General features: G+C 42.5%; 1 protein-coding gene across 3 annotated transcripts in view; it reads left to right on the plus strand.

Annotated features, from left to right (window-relative positions):
* Window positions 1-25,144, plus strand: part of LOC148035294 (transcription initiation factor TFIID subunit 10-like) — a 108,743-nt gene that overhangs the window by 41,859 nt on the left and 41,740 nt on the right. For all 3 annotated transcript variants that reach the window (XM_087680298.1, XM_087680299.1, XM_087680300.1), the window contains exons 3-4: window positions 1,336-1,398; window positions 1,772-1,829. In XM_087680298.1, coding sequence (XP_087536424.1) covers window positions 1,336-1,398; window positions 1,772-1,829 — 121 coding nt within the window. The remainder of the gene's footprint in view (window positions 1-1,335; window positions 1,399-1,771; window positions 1,830-25,144) is intronic.

The following is a 25,144-nucleotide window of genomic DNA, read 5'->3' on the forward strand; positions in this document are numbered from 1 at the left end:
CATTATATTCTATAGGCATATATTTGTCAGTTGTGGTGTTTGTACATCTTTGTGCACCTTGTTGGTGCTTGTGTACTTACACATGGTTGTTTCACTCAATGAATGGAATCCTTCCCCATTAGATTTAACCACTTGGTCAGTTTACACTTTCTGGACCGAGAAAGTCTTACCTTGGGCATCTATGGTTACTGGTGCAGTATCCATCCTTTACAGCACAATATGACTCGACGAGATAGGCTTAATTCAAATGCATTATGAATACAACTTGCGCATGAGACTAACCTCTAAGACTCACTCTTGGGTGAACCACCTCTTTGGAGATGGGCTTTAAAAAGTGAATGACATGAAAATAAGAGGAAATGTTAATGCTGATAAGCTCCTTACACATGGCTGTGATGCCATCTCATGTGGTCCAGGACTGGATACACAAGGCCAGCTCAAAGGTTTGCTGTGCTGAGCACACTGCTCCTGCCAGAGATGCCAAACATTGCTGCCTAGGAAAATATGACGATGAATTAGATAAGCAGCAGTATGCTGAACCAGAGCCTACTTTTCTTGAAGGCTGCTGTTTCACACTATCAGCTTCAGCAGCAGAGCAGGCAGTGGAAGCAGAAGTGAAAAGCTGGCACCTCCTTTTCTTTCTTTCATTCAGGATGCAGCTGTGATCAGTGATATCTTCCGAAGCCCTCTGTAGCTCACAAGCAGTAGGCAAGTGCTGGAGAGATAGGAGCAGAAACAAGCTATGTTAGCTTGTAGCCAATGCCCCAGCCACGTCATCAACTATGTGTGAGTTGCAGTCCATCCTCTTACTTCTTCCTTGCCTTCAACCTTCTTATCAATAACTGAAGTCCCAAGTTTTGAAATTCTCTTTGAAGAGAGGCTTTTAGAGGGTAAGCCTTTTGTAGAAGCCTCCTTAAGTGGAGTGGATGTCAATGGAGGCCTTTAGTGGGTTCGATTCCCACATCCACTTGAGTTGTTAGGTAACTAGTTAAATCTTCTACTAAGTTGAATATGTTCCCTGTCTGCTCTGGAGTTTTGGTTCTTAGCCAGAAGACCAAAGACCTTATCCATGTGCAAGAACTCTTATCTTATATTGCTATGCTTGTAATAGAACCACATGGTCACTTTATGCAAGCATGTGGTATATGTGTATAGGTATATAAGAATAAGAAAGCTAGCAGTATTAACATCTATGTAAAAGGAGGAGGAAGGAAGTTTATATATCATCTTTAAAAAGGTGTCAAAGATCTATGAAACAATATGTTAATGCTGTTTTGAGCTGTTAATAACAGGCCTGCAATCTGAAACTGATTCTCTTTTGTTTGCTGCTCTCAGGACAAGGTTGATTTCTGTAGCAACACAGAAATTTATCAGCGAAATTGTGAATGACGCATTTCAGTATGGTTCTCTTCCTTTGTTTTTACATGAAGTATCGATAACTATAATTGGAAAATCTTCACTATGCTAACTAAATTCTAGAGTTTTTAGTAAGGCTGAATGGTAAAATGAAAAGTGGTTAATCAGGGCCTCCTCCTCCATGATTGAAATAAGCGGTATGTTTTACAAAAACAGGCCCATGTTTACACCAGCATAAACAAGTACTGGTTTAATTTCAAAGTGCAGTTTTGACTGAGAATCTGTATGTGTTTTTTTGTGATTGTACCATTGAAACATAGGAAGCAGGATTGTGTGCAGTGTATAATGGAGATTTTTTATGGACTTGGTAAAAGCTTTGGTCTTGATTGATTGAGTTCTCTGGTTGGCCCTCCAGGTTATCCAAACTAAAGCAAGCTGGATCTGCCAAAGAAAAACGAGATAAACAATCAAAGGTAAATTGCGATGAGAAAGCTGGAAGAAAGTTGGGAATCTCACGTAAAACTAATTTGGTTTTCCATACAGTTGCACTTTCAAGATTTAGAATCAATCAATATAGAGATCAACATGATCTGCATCCTTTTTGTTGAGATCTATGACTAAGAAAGGTGATAAGGTATGTAACTGTTAGCTTGTGTTTATTCATGCTGCCATCTCCTGGTTGAGCTCTGTCAGAGTCTGAAGGAGACAGAGGAGCTTTGATTGTTTCCAGCCCTTGCATTGGTGTGCTTTTCAGTTTTTAGAGTGTTTTAGTGTGCTCATACTTGCTGCCAGGTGAACCAGCTCAAGTGCATTTTGTTTTTCTGCTGCCCCGAGCCAGTTTCACACTGCCCATGCTGGTGATCAGCTTTGCGCTGCATTAAATGCTACAGGTGGCACATTTACTGCAGCCGACGGGCATTTAAATATGACTGCTCCAGCATGTGCCCCATGATCACATCCCCTATGATGCAGCAATGTAGCTGATTTCTTCTCTGTTTGGGCAGCCCGACATCCGACGCAGCAGTTGTTGTGCCTTTTGTAGATACCTTGAAGGATAAATTGCTGGTTTGTCTGGTCTGATGATGAATGGGATTGCCATTCAGAAGACCGACGCTCCCATTGGTCCAACCGTCACAACAATCGTCATGATTGTGAAGGTTGTCGTGAAGAAGACCGAAGATCAGTTCCCCAATCCAACAGCGATCCACACTCTGATTGGTCCTGAAGATTGGAGTGGCCTTGTTCACCTTCTCTCCTTGTTTCTACACAAGCTACTACTAAAGCACATTGTTTAGCCATTATGGCACCATTTGTGCAGGTGCCTATTCTTCCTACATTGCTCGAGAAGAATCACTTGGATGGCACCAACTGCACCCTTTGGTCTTGCAAAGTAGAGTGTACATAGGATACCTTTGATCTATGGGCCTTTGTTACTACTCCTATTTCATATCTAGTGAAGGATCCCCATATTGGTTTTACTCTTGACTAGGCTGCTCTTTGGGGTTAGCTCAACTCTTGAGCCCAATCTTTCCTCTTCATGAGCTGCAAGGAGTTTGTGCTTGTTCTTTACCCATTGAAGATCTTCGTCCACCATCTCCATCAAGAAGCTTTGCATGCTTTTTATTGGTGACTCTCCTTCTATGAAAGATCACATCAACAAAATAGAGGAGTTATGGGATGAGCTTGCATTCGTTGGCTGTATGGTGTCACAGGGACGTGAAATTTTGAGATGCTTTAATTTTGTTGATACCATTTGGTTAAGTTATTAATCAAATGTGTAAGGTTGTTTAGCACATGTGATGCACATGTTAGTTATTTCATGATAACAAGCCAAGGACCCCAAGGATGCAATGGGTGTTAAAGGCAAAAGTTGTGATAAGCTATGCTAGGTGGGCTTTGGGGGTTAGTTGGTGTCAGTTTTGACCCTAGTACAGTTGTTTAGCCAATAAGTGTCAGTGATGACACTAGGGACTAGCATCAATTAATTAAATAATGCTAGTCGAAGGGTCAACATAGGTTGGGAATTACTCTAGGTTGCAAATAGCATAGCCAATTTAATTATGGATGGGCACAACTAGTTTTGGGCAGGGTGAGAAGGGTTGAAATTAATTTTCAAGATGATTTAATTTTGAAAATTAATTAAATGGATGGATAATATTGAAAAATGGGTTTAGAAGGCTGCCACTTGGCAAAAATACTCATGCAAACTGAGAAAACGTTTTTGGGGGACTAGGTCTCAGCCATTCAGTTTGTTTACAACTTGGGAGAGAGAGAGAGAGGGAGTTGCTAGTCCATTTTCTGATTAGAGAATAGCAATTTGCTGCAAAAGACAGCCATTTGGGGGCCTCCGCAGGTAGGGGACAGCAAGGAGACACCTTCCAAGGGTTGGCAATAGGATTGCTGATTAGGTCATAGCATTTTGGAGGTGCTTGGCACTAGGTGATTGCATTACACCATGCAGATTTTAGGGCTTTCTCGCGAAGAAAATCAAACTTCTCTCTCATCTTTTCTTTCTCTTACCTTCTCTTGTAATTTCTCAAAAGATCTTAGCATTTCTCAGCCATTCTCAGTAAATCTCAGCCAAATTTGGTGGATAGCATGAGGATTTCTGTTGTAAATCCTAAATTTTTATAGAAATTAGGATTTGACAACCACCTTGGGACTTGTGTCAAAAGGAATAAGCATCGTATATTGAAATTAACACCTAAAATTCGTGAAATTGACATCGATTTCAAATACTAGGTCATTCAATGTAAATTGGGACAACATTTGGACAGTTAGTGGTTCCATTTGTGCAATTCCTAGGTGAAAATCAAGGGGCAATTGACTCGAATTGCTTGTTGATTGTATATATAGCAAGGGACTTTTGGATGGCAAAGGAGATTGTGGAATCTCAACTCATATGCTGTTTGTTAACAATCGAAGATAAAGTAATACTAAAAGGAGCATCAGTTTTGGGACCAATTGGGTGTCTATTGTCTAAGATTGTTAAGGTAATGTGTGCATTGTAGTTTATGCTCAATTATTAATTGTTATAATTAAGTGCTTGATCAGGTTTTACCACCCTATCCGAGGAGGAAGAATGGTTTCATGAAATAACTGCTATGTGCATCACATGTGCTAAACAACCTTGCACATTTGATTAATGACTTAATCAAATGTTACAAGTAAGATTAAAGCATCTTAAAATTTCAGGTACGTGTGACAGAAGTCGAAGTAGCACATTGTCGGAAGGGCACCCATCCTAAAAAGAAGTGTTGGCAAAAGTATCTCCATATAAAGCTCGGTGCCAAGGATTTGAAGACTGCATTGGCCACAACCACGGAGTCCGTCTTCATCCATTTGTTCGAGGCTGAGAACATTGTACTTACTTCTTCCACATTGGAGAAGCCATGGCTTGTGGATATGAGTGCTTCATCCCACATGATCTACTCTCAAGATTGGCTTTAAGACCTTTGTTCTAGGGGGGGTATTGTCACCATTGGTGACAATTTTTTTGTGCTAATTTGAGGAGTATGGACCAATATGAGTATGTAAAATTGGGATAGGGGTGAAAACAGCCATTGTCTTCAATTGCATGTCATGTAAACAAATCGGGGACATAGAGTGAGTGAGGAGATTGTAAACCAAATTAATGATGAAATATATAGAAGTGGAAGCTTGTAAAAGTGACGAGTGGTTTAGACGTGTGGTGTCGAAGTTGAAGTTTAGATGTTGATGTAGATAAACGAGAATGCAAGGGTGAATGATTAAATTGTTTATGTTAGATGTAGTGCATCACTTCTAGTTGGATGATCATAACTAGGTGAAATTTAGAGTGTGGTGAAGTTGGTTTTAGCTATGCAGTCATTGAGAACCAAATTTCAAATCCAAGTAAGCTAAAAGAGCGATCTAGTCTTCATATAATTAGCTAGCAATCCTTTGGGTACAAGCATGAGATTGTATAGGCCACTTATGCTTTGGTGAAGGTTGTACATAATTGGAATTATGCATCTCTTAATGCTTTTTTCATGGTGAACAACAAGAGGAGAGTGTCTTGCAATTGTTGCGAGGTGTTGCACAATCATGAATCTTTGATGCATCTGAGGAGATGTTTCAGGAGTAGGATATGTTAGAGCTACAGCTGGAGAGGACATCTCAGGATATGGGGGAAGTCACCGAATATGGGAGATACCTTGTGGAGATGGGCACAGCACACATGTTGGCCATTCTCAATGGCCTGGCCAGATACCCCCTGTCCGACACCTTCACATGTTATCCTCACCGACACGGTGCCAGCACAGTAGACTATGTTCTTACCCCACCGATGTTGATATCTCACATCCAGGACCTCTCAATATCTCCATGCCTTCTCGGAGTTGCAGTGGATCATGCCTACCTATCATTCACCATCGACCTCCAATTCACTGACACGCAGACCTATCATGCAGCTCACCGACACCCGAGATATCTCCTTTCCAGAGAGACAGAGGATACCTATGAGGTGGAGATCCTTAGATTGTTACATGATGCAGACCCCAATGTTTCATTACATGAGTTGACTCAACAGTTCAATGAGGCCCTACACATCGTTGTAGGTGTAGCCTTCCCGTACTAACGACCCACACAGAGAGCCTCCACTGGGGTGATATCTTGGAGCAGTTGGTATGATGATGAGTGCTGTGAGACCAGAGCACTGCTACAGAGAGAGATAGCACTAGGGTTCACTATCCACAGATAGGCACAGATACTCTTTAGATGCCTCACATAGCGGAAGAAGAGAACATTCTTGGCCCAGTTGGAGCAAGACTCATATAAGTTGTTCTTGAGCCAAGACTCTAGAGAGGCTTGGAGGCTTTTCAGAGAGCATTGCCCGACTACACCTATTACGTCCACCGCTGTATGGGAGGAGTATGCAGCTAGTCTTTATATTGTGGAGGGTTAGCCACCTCTTCCTGACTCACTTGAGCTTTGTCCAGAGACCACCACTTTCTTTACAGAAAGTAGGGTCCAAGAGGCCATTGACAGACTTAGTAGAGGAAAGACACAAGATCATGATGGATTAGTAGCCGAGCACTTGATCCATGCTAGAGAGTTGGTGGCAGGATTTCTAGCTTACATGTTTAACAGAACTATGTGTGAAGGTCTACCAGAAAGCTAGAGCACGAACACTATTGTGCCTATTCTCAAGTCAGGGGACCCTACTCTACCCATTAACTATCAGACTATCATGGTTGGGCATATATTGGCTAAGTTATATGCTTCCATCCTCGAGCATGAGTTAGGCAGGTGGGCAGAGACGTGGGGTCTTTAAGCACAGGGACAGGCTGGCTTTAGGAGAGGCTTCTCCACATTGGATCACATCCTCACACTCAGAGCGATCATTGAGGAGGGAATGGCCCATGGCCGACAGACCTACTACTGCTTTGTGGACTTCCGCAAAGCCTTTGACACAGTATCGAGAGATAGGTTGATACATAGATTGCATGCCATGGGAGTACCGAAAGAGCTCAGTTGGGGTATTTTGGCACTATATGAGAGAGTTGTGGGCAGAGTCCGGACACCTGAGGGCCTTTTAGCACCTATTTACTCCACCATTGGGGTGAAGCAAGGATGGCTCCTCTTTTCGACATTATTTGGCCTGTATATTGATGGGATTGCTGATTACATTTCATAGGAAGGAGATAGAGGCTAGCTGGCACTTGGATACCTCTCCTATTGTATGCAGATGACATTGCATTGATAACTGACTCTCCAAAGGGTCTATATAGATACTTGGATGTATTACACTCCTATACTTTGGATAGTGAGCTTTCAGTGAACCTTGGTAAAACCAAGGTGATGGTATTTAATACTACACCACAATGGGTCAAGAGTGTTGAGATATCGAGCTCCACTCCTGATATGCCAGGGTGACCGTTGTGCATTTATGTCACCGACTTGTTAGCTGTAGATGCGGTTGGTACACCGTCCATGAATAATAGCTAGATGACATCTATCCTTATCTACTCTAGTTTGTGGCTCAGTTAGTATGCCACCTTAGTTAGTTAAGTTTGGTTTGAGACCCATATATAGGGTTCTTCTATTTCTTTGTACTAGAGTTCTTTTGGCTTACACAACTAAGAAGAGGAAAACTATTTTCAGCCTCCACCTGTGTGTGTATTCCCCCATTGTGCAAGCAAGAAAGCTACACGCAAGACTCCTTCCTTCTCTCCCACAATCTTGACATGGTATCAGAGTCTTGTTCGTGGTAAGGAGCTCAAGAAAGCAAACCAAGTTCGTGGTGTTCTGGTAAGAGGACCAGTGTTGCTTTCATTTTTCTGTTTTGGGAGCAAGTCTCTGCAGGTAGCACAGCCGGAAAGTGCAAGAGTGCATTGTTTCAGATTGAGACATCCTTCGCGGTGTAGCAAGAGGGCAATATATGCTGCGGGAGAGGGTTTTAGTCCTTGGTTGCCCTGTTTTTTTGATTTGAGACCATTTCGGGGCTTGTTTTGGAGGCGGAAGTTTTCCGCACGCACTCAGGAAAAGGCCCAGTTTTTTGCTGTTCGACCACTGTTCTACAGGTCGGTGAAAAGTTACCATAGAAATTGCATTGTATCCCGGTGTGCAGAGACATTGGGAGTTACAGAATCATCCTTGTTGCCTGTTGATGCAAAATCGTCACTAGGAAGTGACTGTGGTTAAATACCACTTTCGTCAGTTTTGCAGATTTGCCCTTGTGAGGCTGAAGCTGTGTTTTTTGCAGTGACAGAATTTTTTGCAGTGTTCTGTAATGGCGTCTGATTCTCTTTCACAGATTGTCACTGAAAAGCTTGACAAGAACAACTTCCAAGCATGGAAGTTTAGAATGACGAATTTCCTTATGGGAAAAGGATATTGGGAATTCGTTGCAAGAAACGAAGAAGAACTAGTTCTTCCTGATATTTCCAATCAACAACAAATGCAGGCATTTAAAGGATGGCTTGAGAGAGCCAGAAAAGTTATGTACTGGCTGTCTATCAGTATTTCAGACTCTATGATTGTGCATATTCAGGATGCAAGTACGCCAAAGGAGGCATGGGATACTTTGTTAAAAATGTATAGCACAAATACGCAAGCCAAGAAAATGCAGCTCAAGCAAGAGTTGCATAATGTTCAAAAAGAAAGTATGAGCATCAATGACTATTACATGAAGGTGAATAAGATTTCAGATGTACTTGCTTCCATTGGGTCGCCAGTGGAAGATGATGATTTAGTTTCTGTGACCTTGAATGGTCTAGGAAAGGATTATGCACAGTTCTGAACATCCATTTCCGTCCGTGAAAGATTTCTTGATTTTGAGGAATTGATTGCTCTTCTAATTTCTGAGGAGCAGAGAAATGGTGGTGCATCTTCTTTAGGAGGAACTTCAAAAGAAACTGTCTTCTACTCAAATGCTGGAAGAGGTAGAGGCAGAGGTAGAGGAGGCCGATCTGGAGGCTGTGGTAGAAATCAGAATATTCAGCAAACTGAAGAAAACCAGTCCTATGGAGGAGGACGTGGTAACTCTAGAGGCAGGGGGAGCCAAAGAGGTCGTGGTGGATGGCAAAGAGGCCAAAATGCAAACAACAATGTTGAATGCTACTATTGTGGTAAAATGGATCATATGGCTAAAGACTGCTATAAAAAGCAGAATGACATCATGAATGAAAAATTGCAACAAGGGAATTATGCATCTTCTAGTAGACAGGGTGATGTGACAGAAATGAGCATTTGTTTATGGTGCAGCACATGACAAATTCTGTGACAAGTGCAGAAGAAATCAATGATATGTGGTATGTTGACTCAGGTGCATCAAACCACATGACAGGTTATGCAGAATAGATGCAGGATGTAAGGAAAATGGAAAAACCAGGATTTGTGGAGACTGGTGATGATACTGCACATCTTATTGTGCAGATTGAAAAAATTCATTTGTCTATGCAGGATGGGAAAAAGAAATACCTGTCGGATGTATTTCATGTCCCGAATATCACCAAGAACCTGGTTTCTGTTGGTCGAATGGTTGAGCAGGGCTTGCAGGTCAGATTTAATTCTCATGGATGCTTTGTTGAGGATATGAAAAATAAAGGTCGCTTGATAGCAAAAGGAAAGAAGAAGGGCAGAATGTTTACGTTGGATGCAGACATGCCTGAATTGAGGGCAGCAATGTTTGCACATGGGACCAGTGTAGTTGTAGATATTGATATCTGGCATAAACCCATTGGTCATGTTAATGTACAGCGACTTAAATCAATACAAGCCCAAAATATTGTTTCAGGATTGCCTAAATTCAAGGTTGCAGAAATGCATAAGGTATGTGAAGCCTGTCAGTTTGGAAAACAGGCAAGGAAACCATTTCCTAGACATGTTCAAGAGAGTAAGAAGCCATTGGAATTAATCTACTCTGATGTGTGGACTACTAAAGCTGCATCTCTTGGAGGCTGTCATTATTTTGTCACTTTTATTGATGACTATAGCAGAAAAGTTTGTGTGTATTTTATGAAAAAGAAAAGTGAAGTTTTTGGGCATTTCAAAACTCTTAAAGCTATAGTTGAAAAAGAAACATGCCTGCAAATAAAATGCCTAAGGTCAGATGGAGGGGGAGAGTACCTCTCAAATGAGTTTGCAAGGTTCCTGCAGGAGCATGGCATAAAGCAGCAATATTCATGTAGTCATATCCCACAACAAAATGGAATTGCAGAAAGGAAAAACAGGCATATTGGAGAGGTATCTTGTGCCATGCTCAATGAAAAAGACTTGTCAGATTTTTACTGGGCTGAAGCAGTTGCTACAGCAGTCTACATAATAAACAGGACTCCCACTGCAGCAATACATGGGATGACTCCAGAGGAGAGGTATACTGGTAGGAAACTAGATATTTCTCATTTGAAGATTTTTGGTTGCATTGCCTATGTTCATGTGCCAGATGAGTTGAGATCCAAGTTGGATCCAAAAGCTGAGAAGTGCATCTTTATTGGTTACTCTCTGCAGCAGAAAGGGTATAGGTGCTATAACCCTTCTACTCATAAGTTTACAGTGAGCAGAGATGTTTTTGATGAGATGAGTAGCTGGTATAAACCAGTAAATGTGATTGATGATGTAGATGCACAAAATGGTAATGCTGCATAGAATTCATAGCAACAGTCACAAAATATTAGTGGACTTGGAGTGTCCTCTAGCAGTGGTTCACATTTTTCGCCATGGATAGGCAAATTGAGATCAGGAGAATCTTCTCAAAACAATGCAAATAGTGGTATGCAGGTTTCACAAAAAGAAAAAGAGAAGGTAGATCAGTCCATGTTTGATGTGAATGCAGGTCAGTCTTATGTGGATGGTGAATCCAATGGCTCAGAACAGAGCATTGATGATGAGTTGGGTATTCCTTCTATTGTTACACCTGGAGTAAGGAAGACCAGGGATGTTTTGAGAGCACCTGGGAGTGAACCTATTTTGCGCAGGTCTACCAGAGCTAGGTATCCTATGGATAGGTTGAAATATGATGGATTTACAGCCATTCACTATGCCTATATGGTCAAAGTGATACAGGAACCAGAACCCACTTCTTTTGAGCAAGCCATGGGAAAAGAAAAATGGGAGAAAGCCATGGATGAAGAAATGGATGCCTTGGAAACAAATGCTACATGGGAATTGGTACCTTTGTCTAAAGATAAGAATGCAATTGGTTGTAAGTGGGTTTATAAGGTGAAGCACAATGCAGATGGTTCTGTAAACAGATTCAAGGTAAGATTAGTAGTCAAGGGGTATGCACAAACATATGGCATTGATTATGAAGAAACATTCAGCCCGGTTGCAAGGATGGCAACCGTAAGAGCAGGCATTGCTATGGCTGCATCAAAGGAATGGTCTTTACATCAGATGGATGTAAAGAATGCCTTCTTGCATGGTGATTTGCAAGAAGAGGTCTATATGGAGCAGCCACCAGGTTATGTGCATGCTGTTCATCTTGAGTTTGTTTGTAGGTTGAAGAAAGCCTTGTATGGCTTGAAGCAAGCACCTAGAGTATGGTCTGACAAGATAGGACAATATCTTGTCACTATTGGCTTTCAGATTTCCAAGGCAGATTTCTCACTTTATGTGAGAAAAACAGAGAAAGGTATTATGCTACTTGTCATTTATGTTGATGATTTGATTATGACAGGTGACAGTGATGAAGATATCCTTTATGTGAAAATGCTATTGAAGTAGAAGTTTGAGATGAAGGATTTGGGAGAGATGCGTTATTTCTTGGGCATTGAGATGATTAGATTACCAAGTGGGATACGGCTCTTGCAGAGGCAGTATAGATTGGACATGCTGTCCAAATATGGGATGACAGGCTGTAAACCTATTTCAGTTCCTTTGGAGCAGAATGTGAAGCTGAGCGCAGATGTAGACTACTATGTACAGACGCATAGTAGGAAGTTTGATTTATATGACTATTACCAGGCCAGATTTGAGCTATGCTGTTGGATTGGTAAGTCAGTTTATGCAGGCTCCAAGAAAACCGCATTTGGATGCGGCTAGACGCATACTTAGGTATGTGAAGTCCACATTGCAGTATGGACTACTTTATGAGACTGGGGTTCAGATACAGTTGCATGGATACACTGATGCTGATTGGGTTGGTAGTATTTCTGATAGACGATCTACCAGTGGATATGTGTTCTCTTTTGGAAGTGCTGCAGTCACTTGGAGCAGCAAGAAACAGCCTACAGTTGTCTGTCGAGCACAGAGGCTGAGTACAAGGGCGCAGCAATGGCTGCATGTGAGGTAGCTTGGTTGCATAAGCTACTTTATGATATGCATCAGCCTATAGATGGGCCAGTTGTCATTTATTGTGACAACATGAGTAGTATACACTAGGCAAATAACCCAGTCTATCATGCTAGAACAAAGCATATTGAGGTGCATTATCACTATGTGCGGGAGAGGGTTTTACTAGGTCTTATTGATCTAGTTTATGTCAGTACAGTGGATCAGGTAGCTGACATATTTACGAAGGCATTGGGCGCAGAGAAGATGCGCAAGTTCAGAGACTTGTTTGGTGTGCAGGAATTGAGATTGAGCTCGAGGGGGAGTGTTGAGATATCGAGCTCCACTCGTGATATGCCAGGGTGACCGTTGTGCATTTATGTCATCGACTTGTTAGCTGTAGATGCGGTTAGTACACCGTCCATGAATAATAGCTAGATGACAGCTATCCTTATCTACTCTAGTTCGTGGCTCAGCTAGTATGCCACCTTAGTTAGTTGAGTTTGGTTTGAGACCCATATATAGGGTTCTTCTATTTCTTTGTACTAGAGTTCTTTTGGCTTACACAACTAAGAAGAGGAAAACTGTTTTCAGCCTCCACCTGTGTGTGTATTCCCCGATTGTGCAAGCAAGAAAGCTACAAGCGAGACTCCTTCTTTCTCTCCCACAATCTTGACAAAGAGATCATCACCTAAATTCACATATGGATTTGAGGAGCTAGAGTATGTGGATTCTTATACATACTTGGGAGTCTTATTCACAGGGCCCACCTTTTCTATGCGAGAGGCAACAGACACTAGAGTGACTCATGGATACACATCACTGGGTGGTTTGGAGAGGATGTGCTCACAGGTGCAATTTCAAGAACCCCGCACCAAGCTATGGCTCTTCGATACACTGGTCACATCCACACTACTTTATGGAGTACAGATATGGAGGCCCAGTCTTGACCACTGTAGCAAATCAAGGCGCACTTATGACGGATGGAGGTCGATGGAGAAACCCCTAGTGTCCATGATATCCAGGATGATCAGATGTAAGGCCTCAGTGCCACATGAGATCATCAGAGCTGAGCTAGCAGCTATACTGATTGTGGTAGAGACCCTCACCTGATCGGTCGCATACATACATAGCCTATGGGACTTACCCAGACATAGATATGCACGGTTGGGCCTTGAGTCCTCCAAGCAGCTTGCCAGAGAGGGTGATACTTCATGTTGGTATGCACAGATGTCGACCGGGGTTGAGCTGCATGGCTTTAGCATGGACAAGTTACCCCCCTTCTAGTACTCCCTTGATTCGCAAGATCATCAGGATGGATCTTACCTAGTTGGATATCAGGCGGACATGATTGATGCCAATGTAGGAGCTAGGGACAAAGATGGCTTTCTATCGCGAGCATTTCCTTCATACTACAAATGATGGATTTATTGTTCGCCCGAGATACATGGACACCCACCTTTCCCATGGGATCGGATGTACTATTGGCCAGTTGCACACCTCCCCACATCAACTAGAGATTGAGATTGGCAGATATAAATCGATCCCACCAGAGGAGTGCATATGCCAGATATGCCAATTAGAGCCAGAGAGAGGAGCATTATATCTGCCGTTGCCCAGCGTATTATGAGGTTCGTGGTTGTTTCCACTGTATCTTTAGAGATGGATTTGGATCACTATCTAGAGTCATGGATTTTATTAATCAGTGATGCCTTGTCCTCTTTCTTCTTGAGATACGACGGCTTTGTGACATGCGTCTCAGGAGTACAGCTGCTCCAAGACATCGAGGCCCTTCACAGAGGCAACTCACAGACTTCTTTGCAAAGGAGACTCAGAAGACTTCAATATAGTTACTGCCACAATCCACACGAGAGCCTCTCTCACCGCCACACATAGACAAGGAGTACTAATTGATCGAGCCGTTCAGCTTAGCCAATCCAGACGTCCTAGGCCTCGACACAGACACCGACGACACCTTCATAGGCGGATATAGGGGATTATTGCTCGGGCTAGAGCTAGGCCCTCCATACCCACATGTGATTGTACCATTTGGAGCTCAGTGTTACTAGATAGAGCTCTATGTTTTACACATAGCTATAGTTAGTTTCCTTTCTTATTTTGCTTTGTGCTACATATTTTGCCTAGACAGTTGTACCATCATACACATGATTGTAACTCATGGTCTCATAGGTCATTTTGGCCTTTTGTAGACGTTAATATATCATTTCATTTCTCTCTCTCTCTGTCTCTCTCTCTCTCTCTCTCTCTCTTTGTGTGGTTGTGCAAGCTGTGTTCTATAGTAGATCAAAAATGGGTTTGCCGTGCAAACTTTAGTTTACAAAAGATTAGAGTTAGGCTTTTTTGTTTACAACAAATTATTGATTAGGGTTTGCAGAAATTAGTCATCGTGTGTGTGGAATCTTGCTGAAGGCATTCCAACCAAAGCCCCCAATATGTGCCTTGTTTTACATCACCAAATCATTGAAGATTCAGGGTAGATATTAGGGTAAATGTTTATAGACATGTAGGTTTTATTTCCAACCATTGAAAGCATTAAATCCAACATCCAATCTTAGGGCAAAATGCATGTCAGAGATTAGGGTTTATGGGCAGCAGGTTTATAGGTGTGAATTACTTCAATTTGACATTGAATTGAAGGTGCATTGTTTAGGATGAAGCTTCAGGATTGTTGGACAATTGGGGTTGAGGCCTTATTCGATGAATTAGGTTAGTCAGGGGATTGAGATTCTTGTGAATTCCTCATCAATTGTAGTGTGGTAGCAATGAGAGACCATGAAAACATTTTTCAATGTTATGTTGGTCAATATTGGAATGATTGTAGCTCTGTATGCTTGAAGATACACATATGTAATTGAGAGAGACTCAAAGCTCATGGGTCAAGGTTGGTGAGAGTAAGTGAAGATATAGCAAGTGAATCTAGTCCATTGAAGAGCGACACACATGAGAAATCATGAGCAAAGAGAGTGTTGGCTTGTGACAGTCGTGTTGAATGCGCAGGCCATAATTGGTTTGTGTAAAGGCTCATCTTCAATATTAAAGAAATATTGTAAGGGGTGCTATCATGAGGACATGGATTTTTGAAACCTCACTTAACATGTAGATTAAATTTTAATCACATGGTTAAGTAAATGTTGCACATGTGAGGTGTAACTGGGATTGGAGTAAATTTACGAGTTTGAGACTCCAAGAAATCACGGTATGTCAAAGGCAAAAGTTGTTACATCTTCTTAGGAAGGGTAGCAAGGAAAGGGCAAGCAAACTCAACCTTCAATCAACATCCAAATGCAAAACAAGCTAGTGAGTCACAAGGAACTTCCCCGTCAACTAGAGACCATTCGGCCTAGCATATTGTCGAGCCTTCCTTCGGTTCAAATCTTCGTGATACTGACCGTGATTCCTTTCCACTCCCCACCTTCACATCACTTGATCCTTGTAGGGCACGCTTTAGTTTGTCTTCTCTTTTCCGTTGTATATTTCTCCTTTTACTTTTTTACATTCTTAGCATGTCTACCTTTTGGTATTGGGAGTTCCATTCACATTTGTCCATAGCACTCGCTTGTAGTTAACATTAAAGTCAAGGTTTGCATGTTTTATGATCTTATGTAGTTATTTTTGCTTCCTTTTGCAAGTTGACTTTTGCTTCTACAGGATCTACTACCTAGCGAAGCCTCGGATTGTTTGGCACTCCTTCCTATGGTTGCATCTTTTGGTGGCGCTTCTTTCCTAAGATTTGTTATTTTCTCTTCGGAGGCCATCTTAGAGGCTATTCAGTTTCCAAGTTTTCCACTGGACATGTCTCTCACTCTTCTTTTTTGGGTGCCACTTCTTTTCCCCATTGATATTAACATTTTGGGGACAGCGGGGGTGCTTATTTCTCATTCCACCATCCGATGGTGAGAGGAGGCGGTCTATAGTTTTTCCTTCCACTTTGCAGGGGAGCGGATTTTTCTCTTGATAGTGACAATGATGATGCTTCCTGATTTTGTTTTAAATATTTTGTATTGTACATTATGGACATTTGTAACTTTATCTCCGCACTGTTAGGATAACATGATTGTAAAAGGACACTGAAGGAAGAAGCCCAAGTGGAAGCAAGAGAGGTGTAAGCTACAGCGGATAGAGCAAGAGAGAGAGACTCAAGATGTGGAAACTCCAACAGTCACAATGTGTGACCGGTCTTCTCTTTATTCAAATGTCATTGAAAGAATAAAGAATGAAGTGACAATGATGGGCGTCCGCCGCTTGTAGTGTGCAGGTGCGAGTACTGTGAGTGTAGTAATATATGAGCAGCTAGGCCCATGCGCCTTTATCCCCAACAACCTCCCACTTAAAGGCGAATGTGTTTCGAGTGAAGAGGGAACAAGAAAAAAAATGACAAAGCACAATATGTATTTAGGCATAATAGAATAAGGAATAGAGGTCATCTCATCCAATGCCCATCAACTTTTAGTCAGTTGAGATCTTGCCAAGGTTAGCAGACTTGTCCTCAATGATCTCTTTGATAAAGTGATACCGCACCTCAATGTGCTTCGTCTTTACATGGAAGACCAGATTCTTGGCTAATTGGATAGCACTTATAGAATCCAAATGCAGTGTAGGGACCACGTCAGTTACACTAAGGTTTGCCACCAAAGGCCCAACCAGAGAGCCTCCTTGCAAGCCTTAGTGGCTGCAACATACTCGGTCTCCGTAGTAGAGAGGGCCGTGTGTTTCCGCACTCTGGACATCCAAGAAACAACACTATCATCAAAGGTAAACACATAGCCAGAGGTGGATTTTTTATTGTCTGCATGTCCTGTATAATTAGAGTCAGTGTACCCTATGACTCTTGTATCGCGACCACCATAACATATGCACATAGATGCTGTGCCCTTCAGGTACCTCATGATACCCTTCATGGCATCCCAATGCCGCTTGCCAGTAGGTGTAGCCATATAGCGTGTCATGACTCCCACTACAAAAGCTATGTTAGGACGAGTGGCTATCATGGCATACATCAAACTGCCCACTACGGATTCATAAGGGATCTTGCTACCATCTTGGCCTTCTGCTTATCAGACTGCGGATAATTGGCCTAGCTTACCTTCACATGAGAAGACAAAGGACAGCTAATAGGCTTAACATCCTGCATATGAAATTCCTCAAGGACCTTCTGGATATACTCCTTTTGTGACAAGTAAAGGAGTCCTTGAGAGTGGTCATATGTAATGTACATCCCAAGAATATGTGAGGCTTGTCCCATGTCTTTTATCTCAAAGCTCTTCTTGAGCTGACTTTTCAGAGCATCCAACTCATTAGCTCTCCCAGCAATCAACATATCATTCACATAGAGTGTCAAAATCAAAAGGCTGCCATCATGAGTCTTCTTCATATATAAACACGGATCCATATCATTACGTGTATAGTCCTGTAAATGCATAAAAGCATAAAACTTGTGGTATAATTCCCTAGGTGCCTGCTTAAGGCCATAAAGGTTGTTTCTCAATCTGCACACTAGATGTTCCTTGTCTTTTTCCTTAAAGCCCTTAGGTTGCTTTATATAAATCTCCTCATGCAAGTTCCCATGTAAGAAAGCCGTTTTAACATCCATCTAATAAAGGTCCAGATCTAACTGAGCAACCAATGCTAGCACTAGGCATAGTGTAGTCATCTTGACTATAGGAGAAAAGGCTTCCTCGAAGTCAATACCATGCTCTTGTTTAAAACCCTTAGCAACCAATGTGGCCTTATAGGCAGGCTTGGGGCTTCCGAGGGTGCTCTTCAACTTGTACATCCACTTCCATGGCAAGACACGCTTTCCACCAAGCAAAGGAACCAACTTCTACATGATTTTTCTGTAAAGAGTTAAACTCTAACTGCATGGCCCTCTCCCAAGAGTGACTATCACCACGGTGTCGAAGGGGTTTTTGTTGAAAGGTCGAATCCACCGGGGATCAGAGGTAGAAGGAAGTAGAGATAGGAGATGGAAGAGAAGATAAAGAATACACAGGAGGTAAACACAACAAAGACAAAGCACAATGAATTGAATCAATATGTATCGAAAGAACTTGGAATCCTTGCACTACTCAGAAGCAATCTCTAGGCATTAGATCTCTTGGAGCTCCCTCGTAGAACAAAAACGTGGATAAAAAATAATAACTCATTCTTTGCTGCTTGGAACCTAAATCTGCTAGCTCCGTCGACTCCGAAAGGGGGGAAAAACCTTAGGACACTTGGTCACAGATCTCCCAAATCACTTGTTTTTCCTCTTCCAGTTCAAACTGCAGTTTTTAGCTTGTCAGTAGCGATTGCGACGCGGACGATTTCGCCAATCTATTTTTTTAATGAAAATCCCATAACTGGCTGAAAAAACAACTTGCTTTTTGCATGCCATCCTAATCGATTTTTTTATAATAAATAATATAAAAAATAGGCTAAAATTATCCAAAAATCTAGTATTTTTGGATAATCCATGCAACTCACACTAGTACTAATGACTGAGATCACATTGACTCTCTAGATCAATAAAGAAGTCGGATGATGATGCATTCCATGCTTTTTCACACTGTGTCCGCATAGCATCACGACAACGGTGTATGGCCTCATCATAAGTGAGGCTCACTTGCATTTGCCTCCATTATGTAATCAATGGACACCTCAAACCGCTCAGGAGGACGTCTGGCTCTAGTAAAGTGTCTCAAGGTAGGCTGAGGAGCTTGCACATTCTGTCTAACATCATGGTCATGAACCACTAGAGCATTAGTTATTGTTGCAGGTTGTCTAGCTGGCTGTGCAAGAGCAGGAGGCTCCTCTTGAAATATAACCCTATGTATCTCGACTATCTTCTCAAGCTGCTTATGCATCTTTTCCTCATGGAAAACTACATCATGGTTGTGGACGACTTTCCAAGCCAGTGGATCCCATAGGTGATAGCCCATCACATCTGCATCCCCATAACTAAGAAAGATACATTTCACGGACTTAGGATTTAGCTTTGTGCGCTTGTCCTTGGATACATGGCAGAAAGCCTCACAACCAGACACACAAATGAGCATATAAGGGAGGTTTTTTAGACCATACCTTCTCTACAACCTGAAAGTTAATAGTATTGCAAGGAGATCGATTGATCAAGTGCGGCAGTAGTCATTGTCTCAGCCCAAAATTGCTGTGGTAAGCCTGCCTAATGGAGCATACTACGGACCCTTTCTTATTTTGTCCTGTTCATGCGCTCAGCCATACCATTCTGGGGTGGGGTGTACAGGGCGGTCAACTCACACTTAATACCCCCCTCATCACAAAACTGCTCAAAGGCTTAAGAGACATACTCACCTCATTATTTGACCGCAGGTATTTCAGCCTATACCTAGACTGGTTCTCAACCAATGCAAGCCAACACTAAAAGGTAGCCAAAACATCAGATTTCAGCTTTATGGGATATGCCCAGACCCTATGTGAGTAATCATCAATGAATATGACAAAGTACTTTGCGTCTCCTAACAAATGACAAGGCATAGGTCATAGAGACAGGGAATGCCCGTTCCGGTACATAGGAACGGATTAACGCGTTCCGAGGGGTTTGAGCCAAGAAAACGCTGGCGAAACGTTCCAGCCCGTTTCCTGATCCGTTCCCTCCCATTCCAATCCGTTCCCTGGTCGTTCCAGGGCTGTTCCCTGTCTAGAATGGCCGTTCTAGCACAAGAGTTTTTTTTAAAATTTTTTTAACTTTATTGTAGGCGTTTCGCGCTGTCGCCCGTTTCGCCCGTCTGTTGCCCGCGCTGTTGCCCGTCTCGAACTGCCCGTCTGTTGCCCGCGCTGTCGCCCGTTTCGCCTGCTCTGTGTTGACTACTCCCGCTCGCCTGCGCCGACTGCACTCCCGCCGAGTACCTGGTCCGCCCACCCCGCCTGCCCTACCGACTGTCCTCGCCCACTCCGCCTGCCGACTATCCCCGCCTGCTCCGCCTGCCCTGCCGACTGTCCCCGCCCACTCTGCCTGCTTCGCCCGCCCTTCCGACTGTCCTGCCAACTATCTCGCTTGCCCCGCCTGCCCCCACTGCCTAGGCCCTACTTCCACCTGCTCTTGGGACTTGTCTACCTCTCCCGCCTGCTTGGCCCGCCTCTCTTGCCTGGCGTGACTCCTCCCCGCGATCAAGTGAAGTCTCGAGGATCATTATCTCGATTCTCCCCCAAATTTGGGGCATTTTGGGTCAGACGTCAGTTGTTGGTAGTTGCCCCAAAATTTGGGCCTTTCTCAAGGATTGGATTTTGGAATTTGGGACTTAAATTTGGCTGCAATGTCCCCAAATTTGGGGCATTGGGATCCATCATCCCGGGATCTAAAAGAGCCCCCAAATTTGGGGCATTTTAAATCAGTCATTGTCCCAAATTTGGGAGCTGAAAATGCGCCAAATTTTGGGGCATTTTCAGCAAGGAATTGCAGGTTGGAATGCCCCAAAATTGGGGCATTTTGAGTCCGTCATTGCCCCAAGTTTGGGAGCTGAAAATACTCCAAATTTTGGGGCATTTTCAGCAAGGGAATGCAGGCTAGAATGCCCCAAATTTGTGGCATTTTCAGTAAAAAGGAATGCAGGCTGAAGTAGCACCAAAGTTTTGGCGTTTTTAGCATTGCTAAAAATTTAACACACACATGTTGAAATTTTGGCTGCAAATTTCTGCAATTTTATTGAACTTTACTGATTATTTGTCACTTTTATATAGATGGCAGCATTGACATCTATGGGATCTTCATCATCCTCAGCAGGTACTTCGTCAACAATTGGATGAAGTCGAAGCACTACTTGGTCATGGTGGGATGAGGTAGATGCAGGGGTGCCATTGAGAGGTGGAGGGGCTCGCCCTTGGAAATGCAAACTTTGCCCTTATGCTCGCACTAGTGGGGCTGATAAAGTGAGAGCCCATCTTCTACATGAGGAGGGGAAAGAGGTGCGTTTTTGCACCAATGTATCAATTGAGAAAAGGCAGGAGTTACTTGACTGCATAGCCACATCTATGGGGAATTCACATGCCAGGAGGACGCCAAATATAGCAGTGGATCCAACAACATGGACTCCAAGACCAGCAGGGCATGGTGCTTCATGCAGAAGACCACCAGGATTAGTGGCTACGCAGCCTTCTCGTGGGCCATCAATGGCAACAGGTCGTGGTGCTAAACAGAGTTCATTGCACACTTCATGGGAACCAAAGAAAAAAGAGGAAATAGATGCAGCAGTGGCACACTTTTTTTACCATGACCATATTGCATTCAAATCAGCCAGGTCACCTTATTTTTTAAATATGGTGACAAAGATTGCAGAGTATGGACCCACATATAAGCCCCCTTCATCAGAAACTATCAGGAATACATTGCTTCAAAAGGAGAAAGTAGCCATAGAGATTGCAACAGCAAATATTCGCAATCAATGGGCAAGAAATGGAGTGACATTGATAGCAGATGGATGGAGTGATACACGCCATAGATCCATACATGGTGTTGTTGCATATTCTCATGGAGATGTATACTTCATTGGCAGTCATGATGCTTCAGAGACTGGAAAGAGTGCAGATGTATTGGCATCCGAGTGGTGCGAGGCAGTGCAGGCTGTTGGGGCAGAAAATGTAGTGCTGTTTGTGGCAGATGGTGAACCTACAAACAGGGTAGCAGGAAACATTTAATGGCAATGTATCCACATATCACCTTTAGTCAAAGCATGGCGCATTGCTTGAATAACTTGTTGAAGGATATTGGGGACTTGCCATGGATTGGATCTCTTATTGCGAAAGGCAACAAGATTATCACATTTATATGTAATCATCAGTACTTGCATGCTGAGTTTCGCAAGAGAAGTGACAAAGAACTTCTTAAATACTTGGATATACGATTTGCATATAACTTTCTTATGCTTGGTCGAGTGCACTATTGCAAAGGTGCAATTAGGGAGCTATTTGCTAGTGATGAGTATGAAAATTGGACTGGGGCTGCCATTGCTACTGCTGTGTTATGTAATGCATATGTTTCTGATAGAGATTTTTGGGATGAGGTTAATCGCACCAACCAAATGGTTAATCCTATTATGCACATGTTGAGGCTTGCAGATGGCATGGATCCATGCATTGGGAAGATCTATGAAGGTATGGATCGCATGATTAAGAGGTTGGAGAGTTTGGAACCAAATGCAGATAGGTATGAGCAGATCAAGGAGTTATGCATCAGCAGATGGAATGAGTATGACTCTCCTATGCATGCTGTAGCATATGTGCTTGATCCTGAGTTTCAAGGAAAGATGCAAAAAAGAGACCTTGAGGTGGTCAAGGCTTGGAACTCATTGCTTGCAAGGCTTTATACTAGCCGTGAAATGCAACGCAAAATTAAAAATCAGCTCTCTGTATATCGGCAAACATTAGGGATGTTTGGTACAGAGGATGCACTAGAGAACATGACAAATATTGGGGCTGCTTTATGGTGGGTGGACTACGGGGCAGAAGCTCCAGAGTTGCAGAGTTTGGCTATTCGTATTGTTAGCCAAACAATTAGCTCTTCTTGTTTAGAGCAACTATGGAGCTCATTCAATCACATTCACTCAAAGAAGAGAAATCGTCTTGGTACAATGAAGACGAATGACCTAGTTTATGTGAGCTCCAATCTTCGCTTGCTAGCTCGTACATCAGTTGCAAAGGCTGATTCTTTTATATGTTGGGAAAAAGATGACGATGATGATGATGGTGATGATGATGGGCAGGATGTTGTTCAGCAGGATGAGCATTCAGGCACAGTGGAGCCATCTTCCATGAATCAGAGCACTTAGTAGCTAGCCTTTTGGAACTTTAGAGTATTGACTTGGAAATTGGAGCTCTTGTAACTTGGATCTTTACTATTTAGGCTTTAAAGTTTACTGTTTAGTACATATTTTGTGTTTTTGCAATGCACACTTGTTGCCAGTTGGACTTATGCAACATTGTTGATTACAATGTTGAATTATGAATGCGACAATCCATTGCTGGTTACAATGTTTTGAATCTTTATTATTGTTGAAAGTTGAAACTTGATTATTATGTCTCTAGAGTCTAATTTCATGAATTATAATTTATGGTTGATATAATCTGTCTCTCTAGATTCTAAGACAAGTGTTGACTCTCTCTCTCTCTCTCTCTCTATATATATATATATATATATATATACTATACCGTTTCCTCCGTTCCTGTTCCCTCACTTTGGGCATTCCCTCCGTTCCAGGGGGTCCTGTTTCTGTTCCCGTTCCTGGTAACTATGGCATAGGTCCACAGACATTAGAATGAACAAGAGCAAAAGGCTCACCCATGCGCAGAGTGCTAGACTTCTTATGCATACTATGTGTTTGCTTGCCATACAAACAATGATCACATAACTCAAGACACTTATAGTTAAGGGATGGAAGATACTGCAAACGAGTAAGTATTTTCATTCTCTTTAGGGACATGTGTCCAAGACGACGATACCAAAGAGATGCATCTGGAAGTATAGCCACAAACAAAACATGATCTATGGATCCAGACACAACCAAGGGATATAAAGTGCCAGACTTGGCACCATGTGCCAGAATAAGGTTCCTATGGGTGATCTTCCAAGAAGAATCCCCAAAGGAAACAAAGTAACCCTTATCATCCAGTGTGGTAGTAGAGATAAGACTCTTCGTGAGAGCTGGTACATGTTGAATACTATGCAAAGTAAACATACTGCTTGAACCAAATTGCAGCCAGATATCACTAATACCAACTATCTGCAATGCCAAGTGATTCCCCAAGCGGACAGATCCAGTCATATTGCGATAGAAGTGGAACCTCTCTATGAGGGGTTGCATGAAAGAAAACACTGAGTAAAACTAGGCGAGACATCAGTCAGCTGTGACTCATCCAAAGAAGCTGCAAGTATGTAATCATCATCAGAGTCAGGTTGTTGCATTACATTGATCTCTTCAGTCTTAACACTAGACTTAGTAGGGACAATGTTGCGATCATGAGACTTGTTCTGCGCTTTCCCTTTGCCCTTTTTCTTATGCTTGTCATTGCGCATTTTATGACACTATGGCTTGATATGTCTTGCTTTTCCACAATAATGGCATGTCAAATTAGACTTACGTCCATTGGACTTATTGCGAGACTGTCCACGAGACTTAGAATGAGACTTCTGCGAGTCTTTACCACAACGGTCATTCCCACTCTTGCCATCATGGCGACCCCAAACAGTTAAAGCATAAGAAGTACGAGAAGCATCCACATTCTTCCTATTGATCTCCTTTTTTAGGAGTCCACCCTTTACATCAAACAATGTCAGCCCATTCTCGGGGATATTTGCACACGTAGCAGTACAGAATGTGTCCAAAGACCTAGGCAGTGTGACCAACAAGAACAAAGGTGAAAGATTGTTCTTAAAGTCAATACCGTGTGATGACAACTGGCCAATGATAGCATGAAACTTGCTCAAATACGAAAGTTCATAAGTTGCTTTAGCCAATACGTTTGAGAAGCAGGGCTCTGCTTATCATAGAGATTATGGATTTTCTCCCAAAGATCCCATGCAGATTGTCCATATGTGACAACATTATAATAAACTTGCTTGTTGAGGGATAGGATAATCATGGACTTGCAAAGCTCATCTAAGTTATCCCATATATCCTGATCTTGATCTTTAGGCTTAATACCCTTGCATTTGATCGGCCTAATCTGAGATTTCTGCGCCAAAACCTGCCAAATATGGGTCGTCCAATAGCCATAATTGTTGCCATCTAACTTTTTAATGTTGAAGATGGCACTGTCATTTGAATGACTAGCCATGTTGCAGGAAAAAGAGGCATAGTACAGACCAAACGGGCTGTAGTAATACCTGTAAACAGCTCCAAAACCATTGCCAAAACAAGCTGAAAACAAGACGTATAGACCAAATAATGAGCTGTCCACAAACTATGATCAAAATAGGATCAAAGAGAGGGGACTCCTCTCATAAATAATACAGCTGTGTGCTGCAACACGAGCAGAAGTTGAAGTAGCTCAAGCTCAACTGTAAATAAAATCCAAAGCTCAATGTAAC

The sequence above is a fragment of the Lygodium microphyllum genome, chromosome 6 (assembly GCF_053477565.2).
Source record: "Lygodium microphyllum isolate KBCC chromosome 6, Lygodium_microphyllum_v1.1.10, whole genome shotgun sequence".
Classification (NCBI taxonomy): domain Eukaryota; kingdom Viridiplantae; phylum Streptophyta; class Polypodiopsida; order Schizaeales; family Lygodiaceae; genus Lygodium; species Lygodium microphyllum.